Source organism: Ascidiella aspersa, chromosome 6 (genome assembly GCF_963924565.1).
Source record: "Ascidiella aspersa chromosome 6, kaAscAspe10.2, whole genome shotgun sequence".
NCBI classification, from domain to species: Eukaryota; Metazoa; Chordata; class Ascidiacea; order Phlebobranchia; family Ascidiidae; genus Ascidiella; species Ascidiella aspersa.
The window spans coordinates 17,551,448-17,565,200 of record NC_139452.1 but is presented as its reverse complement, the minus strand read 5'-3'; the positions used below and the strand labels follow the sequence as shown (position 1 = coordinate 17,565,200).

The 13,753-nt window shown below is 36.1% G+C and overlaps 1 protein-coding gene across 1 annotated transcript in view; it reads left to right on the top strand.

The window, feature by feature from the left end:
* Nucleotides 1-8,008, top strand: part of LOC146140558 (gephyrin-like) — a 28,172-nt gene extending 20,164 nt beyond the window's left edge. The window contains exons 12-17 of the mRNA XM_083392946.1: nt 603-815; nt 2,487-2,655; nt 3,572-3,686; nt 4,031-4,095; nt 4,554-4,657; nt 6,125-8,008. Coding sequence (XP_083249072.1) covers nt 603-815; nt 2,487-2,655; nt 3,572-3,686; nt 4,031-4,095; nt 4,554-4,657; nt 6,125-6,355 — 897 coding nt within the window. The 3' untranslated portion in view covers nt 6,356-8,008. The remainder of the gene's footprint in view (nt 1-602; nt 816-2,486; nt 2,656-3,571; nt 3,687-4,030; nt 4,096-4,553; nt 4,658-6,124) is intronic.
* The last annotated feature ends 5,745 nt before the right edge of the window (nt 8,009-13,753 follow it).

The following is a 13,753-nucleotide window of genomic DNA, read 5'->3' as shown; positions in this document are numbered from 1 at the left end:
CTAGAACACTAGATGTGAAAAGAAGTTTCTCGCAAAGCGCGAAAATTTTGCTCTTACTTTGTTAATTTGCTGGGAAATGGTCTCGGGCCCAATTTGTAACCCCTCCCTTAGCGGGTAACCTGCATAGAACTGTTTTTTGAACGGCGGCCTGATGCTGCGTAATAAAGAATAAAATCGATTATCTCTAAAGCAACCCTTTTCCCTTCATAAATTAGGTAAAATTACTGATATAATAACAGTAGTGTTGGGATATAAACTTACTTTTAGCAATTTACTTACTTTTTAATGGGTATAAATTTAATATAAATAGGTGTTTAGTTATTTACAATTTAAAAAAAGTTTTTTGATCGTTTTAAAAACCGCCTGTGTTTCGCATTTCTTTGTTTTTTTAATTTTTTATTGCTCAATAATTTCGGTTTAACTCGCAATGTCGGAACTATAAAATGTTTTGTTGACCAGTGAAGTTATGTTGACGAACTATTTTTAACCCCTGATACGTTTCGTCTAGTTTTGTTGGTCTTATTGTATGGCCGATATTAACACTATTGCAGTTGAAATCATCTACTGAACGATAAATAGAGGCACATACTGCTTTCACCCAGGGCAACCGTGAACTGAGAATTCGCTGTTTGGAGCGCGCAACACCGGGAGAGAACATCCGACCTTCGGGCAGTGACATTAGGCAAGGCGAGACTGTGATTCAATCTGGAACCAAGCTGGATCCCACAACCATTGGTCTCTTACCGACTACAGATAACACCAATGTGGTAGTACATCGCTTGCCTGTCGTTGCTGTCATTTCAGTCGGTGCTGAGGTAACAAACTTATAAGGTTTAAGGTTTATGCTTGTTTTGTTTTTTTCTCTTGTTTTTGCTAACTAAATGAAAGCAAACAAAGTAACAGGTAAAGGGGGTAGTGGCTTCCTCTTCCCATTGGCCAAAAAGGAGGCCGGGAAAGCAGTTTCAGTAATGGGTTCAGGCCCAGTCCTCAGGACAACCATTCCCAAAGGGAGATGCTGCCGCCACTTGGAGGTAGGGCCAGAGTTATAACTGCGCATCGGCAGAAGGTCAACGTTTTCGCCTTTTAGTTTGGGTGTAGGTAATAAGTAGGGCCATTTTTATTTTAACCTAAAAAAAAATTTTTAACTTTATTTTTATTAAATTTTAACTTTATTTTAACCTAACGAAATTGCTTGTTTGTAGAGGCCACAGTTCTTCCTTGTATTGATGCCAGTTACCCAAACATAATATTTTGTCGATTTCAGACCCAAACGTGATATTTTGTCGCAAAGTCAAGGTGTTTTATGGATTTTGAAAAGTGCATCGTTTTTTTGGCGATAGATTTAGCTTGCTTGGGCATTTTTGTAGTACAAAATGTCAGTAGGCTATTCCTAAAATGCCAACTGTTGATCTTCGAAAAGACCACGTTTATGAAGAGGAAGTGTTTTGTAACAACCAATAAAAAAATGGACAATTTGCGATAAAAGTTACTGCTGATCCAAGTGGGCATTGTGGCATTTTGCCTGCTTTTATAGGTTAATATGGTAATTGTGTCGCAGTTCCTGATTTACAATGCTTCCACGACGATTTTTACAAAAACTACTCTCAAGAAACGCAAAAACTTTGTCAAAAGCCATAATTTGACAAATTTTGACTTTATTAATAAATTTTAACTTTATTGTAAATTTTAACTTGATTTTAATCTATAAACTTCTTAGTAACAGTCCCATAGGTGCTGAAAACAACTTTATTCTTTGATTCGTGGACAGACGAGGTCCTTAAATTTTAACTTTATTGACTTTGCGGGCCCTAGTAATAAGTAATAATAGGTAAGTGTCAGTAAGGTAACAATTTTAGTATTTTACTGGCCCAAAAAAACGGTTTTACCCAGGAAAAAAATGCCAGGACACAAACTCCACAGTTATCACGGTTAAAGACCCCCGTCAGGTAAATTAAGGTATATGCTTGGGCAACTGTAACTAGATGGTATCTGGGGTCCCCAATACCCAAGTCTCTAAATATACCCATACGTATTGTGCCCAACTGTTCTGTAAAACTTGACTTTACTTTGGTGCTATTTGTGCGTTTGTGACACCTAGTGACGTTCCTCTAGTGCCGGTGTTCCCAACCTTTTCATGGCCCCCAGACTGGAAACCCCTTCTCTAGTAAAAGAAACATGTTTTGCGCTTACTTATGTCATTATTCAGATCATCACATTTCTTGTAGCAAGTATACCTAACTTAAGTATTCTTATTAAAGAAAATTTTCCCTTTGCTTTACGTGTATTTACATGTAATCTAATATTGGATGTTTCTGTTACACATGTGAAGTGATTACGAATTCGCAAAAAAAGTTTTGCGCAGACCATTTGTTCTTATGGGGTTACTTTATTTAACCCCAGAGGTCTGGTTTAACCATAATTGGAAATATCCAGACCTAATGAAACTCTTTTTTTGCGTCGAGTTAACTGTGGCTTAATGCTTTCAGTTGGTGGAACCCGACTGTTCGGACGTGCCTGAGGGTAAAATCCGCGACACGAATCGTATAACTCTGCTGACGTTGATCAGGAAGATGGGCCTTCCCACTGTTGATTGTGGGATATCTAGAGATGACCCCAATGCGATTCGCAAATCATTAGTCAATGCATACAATCAAGGTAGGATTCATATTTGACACGTTAACCTAAATACTTGTAAATTATAGCTATTTAATTAACATATGGAACCCAAGTTTTGATTTAGGAAAGTTGAGGATTCGATGAGTTTCCAACTCGCTACTCTATTACCCTGCGTATTTTTTATAACTATACAAAATGTGACCAAAACCTTTTTATTTTCTCCTTGTTCAATGTCAAAATCTTCCACATACGAGAGAATCTGTTTTGTTTCCCTGTAAACATATATAGTGACAGGTGAAACTTCTTTGTTGTATTATAAAATGAGCCTGGTGCAGCTATAATATCTGCAGTGAGTCGATATCTTCCATATAGTAATTCAAAATCATGTTTTACTTTGAAAGTAAAGATTAAAGTCAATCACTTGTTCGCATTTTTACTCAATTTGCAATTCGCTCACACCAAAACATTGTTTCCTTTAAATAAGCTAAGATTTGGTGTACATCAATTGGTATTTCTCTCTCGAAATGTACATGAGACGGGTGGTTATCACGAAAAAAGTTATTTTGAAACCCGCCCTATTACATATGCATCAATAAGATAAAAAAAAGGAACACACAGTAATACCCCCTAAGCTACAATACCTAAAGCAGAATAGTGTATAATGCTATCAGAATACCAATCATTTCAGTCAGAGACGCCTGCAAAGGTTCATTCCTCTATCTTAATATGATATATCTTGCTAATTAAGTATTCCTTATTGAAACTTTGAAACGAGTTACAATCAATTAAATAAATTTAAACAACAACAATTTTATTTTTTGTAATTGTAATGTTTGCACGTGAATGCGCGTAATACCATTTCTATTTTCTCGATATATCCTGATAAGAAATAGTTGCAGTTGAACTATCTGGTTTGGTTAGTTTGGCAAATAGATGATTCGCTCTGTGTTTTCAGCTGACGTAATAATCACAACCGGTGGCTGTGGTTATGGTGACAACGACTTTGTCAAACCAGTCCTTAAAGAAATCGGAGCTTATTTGCAGTTTGGAAGAATGAAGTGCAAACCAGGGTTAGTGACAGAACGTTTGTGTTTGTTTAACGTAATGTGTCACCAAAAAAGTCGGTTTCACACTGTCTTGAAAAAGTATTGCCAATTCAGTGATTTGTTTTTTTTTTACTTTACAATACTTTACAGTATTGACCTTTTTAGTAATTTAACGATTTTGGAAAATGCGTTTTGTTACTTCTTTCTTAATTTTATTGAACGTTTATTACTGTAACGGGTGAATAGATTTTGATTTTTGTGAATAATAGTTAATTGGCAAAATTTATCTTGTTTATTATCACGAATATTTGTGTTATATTAGTTCTTACATATGTGCTAAGACTGCTAAGAGTTATCCAACTGTTTAGAGCTCCTACCAGCTTCGCAACCTTGGACACTCAACGTGGAAAAAAATTGTTTTTCGCCCTGCCCGGTTTGTATGAGTTTATTTTATATTAACAGAGCAATGTTGTAAACAAATCATGTCAAATGACTCAAGTCCAAGTCATTTCCACCGTAAATTAATTTCAATTCAAGTCACTGCTTTAAAAAAACAAATAATAAACTAATAAAATTGTTTAAGTTATACTATTCCATGGAGATTTTTTTCAAGCAAATGTTTTGCGTATATATTTTTTAAGGTAAATATTCCGTTTTTTTAAGTTAAGTCGAGTCATTTAAAAACAGTGACATCAATGCATTTAATCAAGTCATTACGAGTGTGACCCTGTCACATAGCCACAACCTTGAGGCTACACGGGTTACTTTGGAGGTACATGACCGATAAACTCTATTTTGACAAAATATTCACTATAAAACTGTTGTTTAATATCAATTACTTTGGTATGCAATACTTTGTTTGCAAGAAACCTAAAATCGTTTTTGTTTTAGGCGTGCCAACCCCTGCGCTTGTGGCTTTTTATGTATTGGTGTGCCCTTGTCTAAGGAAGCTAAGAGGGGAAAGGTTCTCCTACCCGACTATTATCAAAGTCAAGGTACGTTAACCCATGTTACAAGGGCTGCAAAGTAAACAAACAATTACGCGGACCGCTAAGTGAAGTTAAATGACAATTTTTTGGGAATGACTTTACAGAGCTACGCCATAACATGACGTCATAAAACGATTGATTATAAAAAAAAACTGTTGTTCTCAAGCGGACTTGTGCAAATAAGCAGCAAAAACATTGCGTTTATTTAGTTTAACAAAACCTGTTATTTTGAAGGTGGCGTATTAGGCACATAATAGATTTTCTTTTTGCTCTAAATAGCGCAATTTATAGCCTGATTTGACAGAAATTGCACGGACAAATATATAGTAGAAAAAGTAAAATATATTTACAGAGTAAAATTGGCAAACAATGTTGTGGCCTCTGGCGTAGCAAAACTTATTCACATTTCAATATTTTTTCTATAAGACTATTTATTTAACCACTGTACTGATTTTAAAATACGGCTCGCGAGCTGAAATATTTGTCTTTCACTAAATTAAAATACAGTCACTATTTATGCGCCTAACTAAACTGTGCGCATTGTTGTTTTTCGCTAAGCATTACAACAATTATGTATAATTAGTTGTCGCAATACACAAACAAGTCCGCAATGATTTAAAATATAGGCAATTAACCGAAAACTGTTATTAAATCGCGTGACACGGGCCGCATTAAAAAGCTGCCCGGGTCCTACGTTGTGTTTTATTTAAAATACAAGATATAAAGTATGGGAGAAAAATCCAGCATAATTTCAAAACAGGAAATAGGCCAATTTCAGATTTGCTACGCAATAACCGAAAGAAATATAGAGAAAACAGTGTTCAATGCATTAGTCCAAATTAGAAATACATATCTAACTGAAGCAAAACTAAACTTCGAACTGAACCTAACGCGATAAATTAGGCCTCCAAAGTTGATTCTGTCGACTAGCGTAATTTGCACTACTAAAGATATAATACAGTCAAAATGTTGTTTGGTGTATCGTAATTTGAAACTAAATTAAAAAAAATTGAACTTAACGACAATCTTAAAACGCTCACTGTGGTTTTGCTATGATTATTTTTATTTCATTTGTTTAAACTTTAAACAATAAGAAATGCTATATCCGGTCCGTGTTTGTCAATCCTTACAGTGTGTGAACCTTCATGAAAAAGTTTGGTGACCTTTGAATAAACTATGACCTAATTGCAACAAAGACAACACGTGCGCGGCAGCATAACCTTGACAATACCATTAAAGTGCATTTCGTAAACGATTTTCATAAATTTGGCATATAGATGAATTTTGACAAGTCAAAAATTAAGGATGACCCTAAAACCTTTCAAAAATCACTTTGACAGGTTGGGTATAGATTTTCAAGTATAAAGTTTCTCAAGGGTGGTAACAAACAGGAAATCATCTTTCGACCACAGTCTTTTGTTACTCGTTTAGGTAATTTCGGGTTTTAAATAAAGAATGTTATGAATACTACAGATATCTTCAAATATTTCCCTTTCCGCCATCCCCGAGTACCAGCGTGCCAGGATTCGCTACGTCGATGACGATCCAGTGCCATATGCTGACGTCACTGGGCGACAGGCAATCAGTCGATTGCTCAGCTTGGCTGGAGCCAACGTCCTTCTTATGCTGCCGGCTGGTACTGAGAACCTTAAGACCTATAAACGAGGAGAACTAGTTAACGCAATGGTTATTGGATCGATTTAAAATAGGAATAATATTTCTATTTTTTGCACTTTATTTGAATTAAATAGATATAACCAATTTAATATTTAAAAACATGTTAGCCAAACAATTTATGTTTTCCTAGTGTAATGTCAGAATTGCTAAATTATCATATTTCTAACTTTATTGTCATTGCCTACACTACAAGCTCGGCCTAGATTTTAAGCACACAGTGATATAAATGTAATTAATTGTTGTTTACCTTTCGTAGTAGTTGTTGCGCGCTTTCTGCTTTCTTGTTATTTTCCGCTGTAAGTTATTATCGAGTTCGAAAGTTCTGATTTTATAAAATCTAGTTTTCGCCAGTATTCTGATTTGCTGTTTTCTAAAAACGTTTTGCGTTATAAAACGTTTTATAAATTTTGTAGTTTTGTATATCCTTGCTTTGGAAACGCCTAGTTCTTGTTTTATACATTTTTAAAACGAGGATTTGACTTTATTAGATTGTGATTTCAATTTTATTTTTACCTATATACTTTTTTACGTTCTATAAGTATTATTGATCTTATCTATTTTTAAGAATAGCTAGAAACTTGCCTTTTATTGCGCTGCAGGGCAACACCACCTTCAGTGCTTACACCTGCATTCCATGTTTTTGTATGCTTTACCTGAGTAATATTTTTAAAACACTACAATAACACTGAGTTCAAAAACATGCTACTCGGAAGGTCGTAGCGCATCCATTTCCCGTAAAAAAATCATGATTTGCCCTTAAGTGTTATGTATTTTGTTCTGAAAGGTACTCATTTTATAATTTACTTTTAAATATAAATACATATATATATATATATTTAAATCCTCGATTTGCTGATTAAATCCCATCACGAGTGGCTATGCGCTATGTCTTTGCTTCCTGTCATATACGTCGTCGCTTCCTCAGTCACAGTTTGCTTAAACCCACAAGAGCACATGTACATGATATGCGCTGTTTCGTCTGTGTCGACCTCCCTGCCAACCCCAATACTCTTGATTTATTAAAGAACGAATACGTCCTAGTAGTTTTCTTGTTTTTTGTTTACACGTCACCACTGTCACTGTATTGTTGTGTACTTGTACTAAGATTGCATATTAAGAGTTGTCCATTACGTTACATCGGTGCTTATACACTACGGAAATTTGCACAAGGTAAACGTTATTAGATTGAGAGAAATTATATTGTACATACTAAGTTGAACATCCATTCATTCACTGATCAGTATTGCTTACGCATCACATGTATATGAAGTTTAATGTTTGCTTAAATGCGTTTCACAATGTACATTGCGTAGAAGTGTCGACTGTATTGTGTATCTTATAGGATAAAATATAATAACTTACAACCAATAAAATTATGATTTTAAGAAGTAATACCATAATATTTCATTCTAATCCAGTCAACAATAAAACTTCTAAAAATTTTAGTTACTATATATATATGTGGTAAAATTTATGTTTGATTTTTTTGAATTAGTTCTGCCTCCAGTTATAAACATTTCCACGAAAATTTCCGTTTGTGAAATCTCTTTTTCGCCACCGCTGTGTAGTATGAGCGTTATTTTATGTCGTCCCACTATCGTGCTTTTTTGTGCTTCTCCCTGCCGCGTGTCCACCGATCTCTTGTGTACGTATTATTTCACGCAATAAAATATCACACCAATCTAAGCCGTTGCGATTCCCTATATGGGAATAAACACATATCACTTTTGGTGATTCAGTAGCGTTGCCTGAGGAATGACCACGTGTGTCCAGCTCAAGCATGACGAATCTCGCAATTTTAGTCTCAAAAGAATGTTCAAAAGTCAAGTCAATCATTTGAAACAGTGACTTAAGTGCACCAAGTCAAGTCATTGTTCTGTTATATTCGATTTATCGCCTTTTTCTCCGGCTCTGCGCCGTGTATGCTCTGTATCTACCGACGCTTATGTCTCCCGCTGAGGCCAGAACAGCCTTCTCTGGTCCCTTCGCTTCTGGTCCCATTCTGCGATATTTTGTTATGGAATAAACCAAACAAGCTAACAGTAACTAGTAGCCGGCAATGCATAGATGCCCTAGATTAGGCTTGCAATATTTAAAAATGCAAAATCCCTGACAAATTTATCGCGGTTGCATTGACCAACTTTGTATATAGTTCAAGTTGCCCAAGTGTTCATTTGGATAGTGCAATGATGAGACGCACGGCGCATTCTGGCTAATCTGATTTCAACAAAATAGCTAGACCAGTGGTTCTCAAAAAAAGGCAATTGGCTCTCTTAGAGAGGAATTTTTAATTTGGGAAGGAAATTTGTTCCAGGGAGGAAAAGTGAATGAAAATTCAATCGTTTATCGATATAATGACTGTTGTTGTAAGTTTGTTATATAATGGACAATAGTTGTTTGTCTAATATCTAGTCCGGAGACCATTGCCCTGCTACCTGTGTACGACAAAATAAGTTCATTAGATTATTAGATTGTTGCGTTTTCCAAAGTTACTATTTATCAGTTAGTACATCTAAAGGTACACAAGAAACTGCAACAAGGCAGGCGTATAAACTTGTTGTAAATTATAAAACACGTAATTTAATTTTTGGCTTTTATTTTTTTATATAACTTTTCGAACTTTTGCAAATACATTTTTTACTTTTAAATGCTTTAATCAATCATTGAAAGTTTTGGTTTAGCACAGTGGTTCCCAACCTGGAGGTCGCGACCCCCAAGGGGATCGCAAGAGGTTATTTGGGGGGTCGCCGTGTACTTGTTAAACGAAAAATTGACAAAAAGTAAACCAGCGTATAACCATTGTAACGTCATAAAACTATAACACATTTTTATTCTTGAGGATAAAAGTCGTTTTGACGCAATAAACCTTGAAACGTAACCGGTTATCGTTGCATGCTCTAGAGCAGTGCTCCGCAACCTTTTTTCACTTGCGGCACACCAACAGAGTTAAAACAATTTGGCGGCACACCTACGAACTGTATGTCGATCGACAAATGACAATATCACGAAATGTCGTATATGCAGCCAATCTAAATAGGCACGACTTAATCTATGATGAAAGGCGCCGAAAATTTGACGTATTACATTCCTTTAATTTCTTATTTTGCGGTTTTGCACTTCCTAAAATTTCTAACCCAGTCAAAGTTCTGAAAATTGTACCCCTTTGCAATACCTGATTAGAGCAGAGGGCTTTTAATAGCATTCGAAAAATGAAACCTGACCTTGGTGCTTTGTATTTTTTTGCTAAATTTATTTTTCGAAACCGCTGCCAAAACTAATTAATAATTTTAAAGTCACGTACTGCCAATAATGTATTTACAATGATTTTTCATAGGTTTCAAACGCGCATGTTTAATCTCCCTTTTACACTTTCGCGTAATGTTTGAAAATATTTATCGTAAGTCTGTACTCCTGGTGTAGTTCCTGGAAGTTGAGTCAAAAACCTATTTTAATACTTAATTTCCGATAAAAGAAGGTAACATAGGTTTTAAAAACTGTTTGAACGATTATGGAAAGGCCATAATATTACACCTGGATTTTAGCATAAGTTTAAAATAATTGTCATGATGCGATATTTCGTTTTTGTGTTAATCCTACTGATTAATAAGTACCCTTAAAATCGCAAGTAACACACCTCCGGGAACGTCGCGGCACACCGGGCATGGTCTCGCGGCACACCGGTTGCGGAGCACTGCTCTAGCCGCGAGACCATGCCAGGTGTGCCGCAACGTTCCCGGAGGAGTTTACTTGCGTTTACAATAGTACTTTTTACAGTAGAATTAACACGAAAATGGGACATCAAGGCAGGAATTTTGACCTTATGCAATACTCCAGGTTTAACTTGTAGCAATAGCGGTCATTTAAGATGTTTTTATTGAGCGTTTTTAATGACTAACGAATTGTGAAAAACGTGCATCCTTTAATTCTGTTGTCTATTTATCAAAAAATGTAATCATGTATCCTTTATCAAAAGCATTCTGTATCTATTATCAAGAATGTAATGCTTGACGAATTGTAAAAACTTTGCACGCTTTTATTGAAACTTCCGGTATTGCAAACGCTTGCGAAATAGTTCGGCTTCTTGTTCACAAGATGACGAATAGCAAAATTGACATATAAATGCGCCCTTCAATTGTCCTCGAATGCGTGGCCTAGATGGATGCTTGCGAAATAGCACATTTGCCACATTTCAAAAGTAGGACTCAAAATTCTGTTTGCCGTTAGAAAAGCTGTTTTTGTGTACTTATATGGATACAATTCTAGCTTCCTTGTAGTATAGATGTTTAGAAAGAAGGCGAGAAAGCCAACACCCGTATTACGTAATTATTATTAAATATTATAACAATTTGCTGTGTCATAATCTTCTTCTCGTACAGAAATTTCTCTTCTGAATTTTGTGTATAAAACAGTTTGTGTCCAGCCAATAAACTAGTCTTGTCCAGTTATCCGGATCAAATTACAAGTTGTTCTGCTGTTGAACCGAACCCAGTCTTGTCTAAGCAAATAAACAGAGCGGTTGTTTTCTGAGCTAAGGTTTAATACGAAGCATATTAGAAGTATGAAGCAGGAGATGAACAATTCTATTTGAATAAGACTTTACCTCAAACAAGTGAAGTTAATTCATGAGGCAAAGACACTAATGAGACTTGTATTAGCCCCAAATGCGTCAAACTTTTGTTTTAAGAACTTTTCTTAATTATAAAAGTTTTGTAAAATCTGTGTTAGGTCAATCGCCGGAAGTCAAATTTATAAACGTTTTTTTGACTAACTCAACTAATAGTACTAACATGCATCAATTACTTTCAAATTTTACACCAAAGTGGAAAAGGAGATTGATTTAATATTCATATGCTCGAAACCAATGAAATATCATATCTAAAGCCGAATAATCTACAATGCCATAGTTTTAAGACAACCAAACTAATAAAGCCAAAGACGCATAAATATCACCGACTGAATAAGATCTAATAAAAAAGAACTAAACCTGTCGAAAACAATCCTTAGTTCATCGAAATTAAGTCCTATGTACAAAATATCGCCTGAAACTGAAGGGAATAGGTCGGATGTTTTAGTGTCGACGTTTTGGAGCTCTAGTTTGAACGGCGGTTACGGCGCCGTTGGAGCCCCATGTTTAGACCAGCGTTTCTCAACCGGTGCGCCGCGGCGCACTGGTGCGCCATGGAAGGCTGCTAGGTGCGCCGCAAGCGAGGAAAAAGTATGTCGAAATAATCCAGAATCATTTGGAATAAGACTTTAATGGACAAAATAACGTTTTAGTCTCAAAGTCCCTTTAAAGATAGGCAACTATAAAACCCATATAATAAAAAAATGCAGCCAATTTAAGAGAAATATCGGTACATCTTAAAAATGTCGCGCTCGCTTCGCTCGTAAGGTGCGCCGCTACGTTTTCATACGTCTCAAAGTGCGCCCCCAATTAAAAAGGTTAAGAAACACTGGTTTAGACATTGGGTTGTTTGCCCCAGTTAGAGGGTAGTATAGTGGGGTAATATGTAGGGTTAGAAAATATATTAGTGGTGGATTTATTGGGGGAGTTAGTGATGAACTTAGGTTGGGCGGACTGGTAAGGACTTCTGATTTAGACGATATTACGACTAAGTAGTATTCGTCCTGTTTTGGTCTTATTTCGAACTGTGTTTTACTCCGGCGTTGATGTTGTTCTAATTTCGATCTTATGGCTGTAATCCCTTTGGCCGTCTTAAGATATTTTAGGAAGACCGTAAAAACGCAAAATCAGAAGATAAAATAACTTAAAACGTAAAATTTTCGCCGCCTTCGGCGCATTTATTCAGAATTCGCTTCTTGTTTTTTGGACGGCCCAGGATATTTGCTATTGTTGTTTATTGTCGAACGACAGATATTTCGTAGGTGTGCCGCCGAATATTTTTGGCCCTATTGGTGTGCCGCAAGTGAAAAAAGGTTGCAGTGCACTGCTCTAGAGCAGAGTTTCTTAGCCGGTGCGCCAAATAGGAAAAATGTACAAAAATTCTGTATTATTTTAGAATTTGCGACTAAAAGTGAATTCCAGCAAAAAGACCAAAATTAGAATAACATCAACGTCGGAATATAACACAGTTCGGAATAAGATCGAAAAAGGACCAATAGATAACATACCCAAACCCCTATCGGACCAACAGTCCAGTTTCAAAACAGCGTCTACAAACACCGGTGTTTAAAAAACATGGCCCATATAATGCGGTGGCGGCGCTTAATCGTTTTATATCCATTTCCTGTGGATGAGGATTATTTAGGCCACTTAGATCTTATACCGAAAATGTATTGGGTTTTATTATGGCGTTGGTCCATTCTGGAATTCAAAGTTAAAAATTTAAATGACATGTTCCAACATTTGAATAGTTTAAAATTGTCAATGCAGAATCAAACTGAAAACACTCATCCACAGATAAAATTAAAGCTTTTCTTAAAAAAAATAGGGATTTGGAGAGGGAAAGTTAAATTAGGCTGTTTGGAGATGATTCTTCAATCAAAGATTACCATTCAGATTTATCTTTTTTAATAAAGGACTATGTTTGTAAATAAACTCTAGTCACTATTTTCTGTGAATAAACGCTGAGCAATATGACTGGATTCGTAGCCATTATTGAAGTCCCAATGGTTGATGTTGGTTCTTCGCTAACAAAGAAAGAGGAACTATTGCAACATGTATCTAGCGGGGCTTTCGCTATAAGACCGCAATTAACACAACATCAACTTAGGCATAAAATAAAGTTCGGAATAAGACCAAAATAGGACTAATACCTAATACTCGTAATAACGTTTAAATCAAAATAAGACCTAAATTCGTTCGAATAAGGCCTAAATTGCAAGAATAAGGCCTTTACAACCTTTTACTTAACCCCAAACCCAATCATAGCTTTAACACTAACTCCCCTAATAATTTGAACCATAAACCAAATTATAGTTCTACCCATTACTCGCGCCTAACCTCAAACAGAGGCAACCAATGCAGTGCCAAAACAACGGCGCCCTAACGGCTTTTTAAACTAGGGCACCCAAACGTCGACACCAAAACGGCCGATGCCAAGAAGATGTCCCTTAACCGCCCCGTACCCTATTTTTTACAGTTTTGGGCGTTATTTTGTCCATTTAGGTCTTATTCCGTTAAATTTTGGATTTATTCGGAGTTAGATGTTGTTGCTTTGGGGGCTTATTCTGTGTTTCCATCGAACTCTAACTAACATACCATGTGTTTTCATAATTTACAACAAGAAAGGCCTATTTTAATTTTTTTTATTTTTCTTTAGGCCTGTCTTATTAAGCACATCGTATTTTAAAGCAGGGCTGTGGAGTCGGAGTCGGATTTGGGACTCTACGTACCGTAGTCGATTTGTTGTGCTGAAGTCGGACTGCCCGAGTCCCGAGTCCCGAGTCCCGAGTCCGACATGC